The sequence below is a fragment of the Mytilus edulis genome, chromosome 2 (assembly GCF_963676685.1).
Source record: "Mytilus edulis chromosome 2, xbMytEdul2.2, whole genome shotgun sequence".
NCBI classification, from domain to species: domain Eukaryota; kingdom Metazoa; phylum Mollusca; class Bivalvia; order Mytilida; family Mytilidae; genus Mytilus; species Mytilus edulis.
The window spans coordinates 92,541,818-92,543,621 of record NC_092345.1 but is presented as its reverse complement, the minus strand read 5'-3'; the positions used below and the strand labels follow the sequence as shown (position 1 = coordinate 92,543,621).

General features: G+C 32.9%; 1 protein-coding gene across 1 annotated transcript; it reads left to right on the top strand.

Annotated features, from left to right (window-relative positions):
- LOC139511082 (sarcoplasmic calcium-binding protein-like) lies at window positions 1–528 on the top strand. Its single transcript, XM_071297654.1, has one exon. The coding sequence runs from the start codon at window positions 1–3 to the stop codon at window positions 526–528; it is 528 nt and encodes a 175-aa protein (XP_071153755.1).
- The last annotated feature ends 1,276 nt before the right edge of the window (window positions 529–1,804 follow it).

Genomic DNA, 1,804 nt, shown 5'->3' with positions numbered 1-1,804 from the left:
ATGGATTATTTAAAGAGGAAGTGGACCTTGTGGTACAAATCTCTCGATGTCAACCATGATGGTAGTGTCTCTTTTGATGATGCACAAGAGTGCCAACGTAAATTTCTTGAGATGAACCAACTAACATCAGAGAAAACGGAACAAGTTAGAGCTGATGTAGAACAATGGTGGACGACTTTCATTTTGCCATCAAAGGATGCCACGGTAACGCTGGAAATATTTCTTGAGAGATTAGAAGACGAATACAAAAGCGACAGAGAAGCCTTTGTCCAGAAGATGAATACATGTTTCAGCACAATATTTAACGTCTTCGACACGAATGCTGACAGAGAAATATCAGTAGATGAACAAATCATGTATTTTAAAGCATTTGGGCAAGACAACGAGAAACCTTTTAGACAAGCTTTTGTTTTAATGGAGCCTAAAAATGATACGATTCCTTTGCAACAGGTTGTAAATGCTTGGGTACAGTTTACAACATGTGATGACGAGACGCAGAAAGACGTTATAAAAGAATCTTTCGAGTAAAAAAGTGGTAAAGTGTGTAGATTTTAATTGATTTGACTATTGTAGATGAGATTATATAAAGTGTGTAGATTGTAATTGATTTGACTATTGTAGATGAGATTATATAAAGTGTGTAGATTGTAATTGATTTGACTATTGTAGATTGTAATTGATTTGACTATTGTAGATTTTAATTGATTTGACTATTGTAGATGAGATTATATAATGTTGGGAATATACTAAAACCATTAAAAATATTAGTGCCAGTTAGTAAATATTTTCTTTTTCCATTTCAAATAAGCTAAAAGCTAATAACAGTTAATTTAAGTGTCAAAATGTTACATGCTTCCGTATGACATTCACAGCATGATATTCATAGTTGATTTCGACCACATAGTGCATCTTGTCCCTTGTCATAGGCTTTTTTTTATTCCCATGAACACATGAGCGCGTGATCACGAGATGTCCTGTTTTATAATAATTGGTTACTGTCTCACTGACATATATAATATATAAAATACTGTACAATCTTTCTTGGTACATGCATATTCGTCAAACATGTATCTTTATTCAAAGCTAATTATTTCGATTCTAATTCAAAAATGTGGAACTTTTGACTTCGAAGCAGACATTAAGAAGTTGATGTATTAAGTAAAATCACAAAAATACTGAACTCTGAGGAAAATTCAAAACAGAGAGTCCCTAATCAAATGGAAAAATCAAAAGCTCAAACACATCAAACGAATAGATAACAACTGTCATATTTCTGACTTGATACAGGCATTTTCTTATAGAATAAATTCAAAACAGTGTAGCTGTGGCTATTGATTGACACATTAAATTCATCCATTGACTGGGACAATTTACGTGAACGCTCGTCTGTAACGACCACTGTTCACGACGTACCTACGATAGACATTTAAACTGTGGGGTCACCAAAGGTTTCTTAACGCCTTTAATTATAAAATAATTTCGAAAAATTAATCAGGAATAACCTTTGTTTTGATTTATATAATATATATAAATCAAAACCTCGTGTTATTTCTGATTAATTTTTCGAATTACTTTATTTATGTGTTGAGAACCTTTGGTGACCCCATAGTTTAAATGTCTTTAAAAGTACATAGTGAGCAGTGGTCGTTACATACAAACGTTCACCTAAATTGTCCCAGTCAATGGATGAATTTAATGTGTCAATCAATGGCCACAGCTACACTGTTTTGAATTTCATTCTACAGAAAATGGTGAGTGTAACCTGGTTTTTATAGCAAGCTAAACCTCTCAATTATATGACAGT

Coding starts and splice junctions, on each gene's coding strand:
- LOC139511082 (XM_071297654.1), top strand. CDS start 1: ATGGATTATTTAAAGAGGAAGTGGACCTTGTGGTACAAATCTCTCGAT.